Below are 219 nucleotides of genomic sequence, written 5' to 3'. Positions count from 1 at the left end.
TGGGGCCCAGGGGCCCTGCTCAACGTGGCACAGCAGGACCTCACCTCGCACTTCCCGCAGAACCACTGGTACGCGAGCCCCAGCGGGCCCGTTGCCCAGCAGGTCAGGGACACCCGTGTCCCCTCCATCACCACCTGCGACTCCGGCTGCACCGTGATGCGGATCATGTCCTGGACTGCAGGAAAGGAGAGACCAGCCTGGGCTGGCTGAGAACCCCGT

General features: G+C 67.1%; 1 protein-coding gene across 1 annotated transcript in view; it reads right to left on the bottom strand.

Annotated features, from left to right (window-relative positions):
- The window catches only part of LOC103916068 (mucosa-associated lymphoid tissue lymphoma translocation protein 1 homolog), a 3,720-nt gene that overhangs the window by 2,411 nt on the left and 1,090 nt on the right, over positions 1-219 (bottom strand). Inside the window, 1 exon segment of the mRNA XM_009323011.1 lies at positions 32-175. Coding sequence (XP_009321286.1) covers positions 32-175 — 144 coding nt within the window.

This window comes from Pygoscelis adeliae, unplaced genomic scaffold, assembly GCF_000699105.1.
Source record: "Pygoscelis adeliae isolate BGI_AS28 unplaced genomic scaffold, ASM69910v1 Scaffold284, whole genome shotgun sequence".
Classification (NCBI taxonomy): domain Eukaryota; kingdom Metazoa; phylum Chordata; class Aves; order Sphenisciformes; family Spheniscidae; genus Pygoscelis; species Pygoscelis adeliae.
The sequence above is the reverse complement of the archived record's forward strand: the minus strand, read 5'-3'. Positions and strand labels throughout refer to the sequence as shown.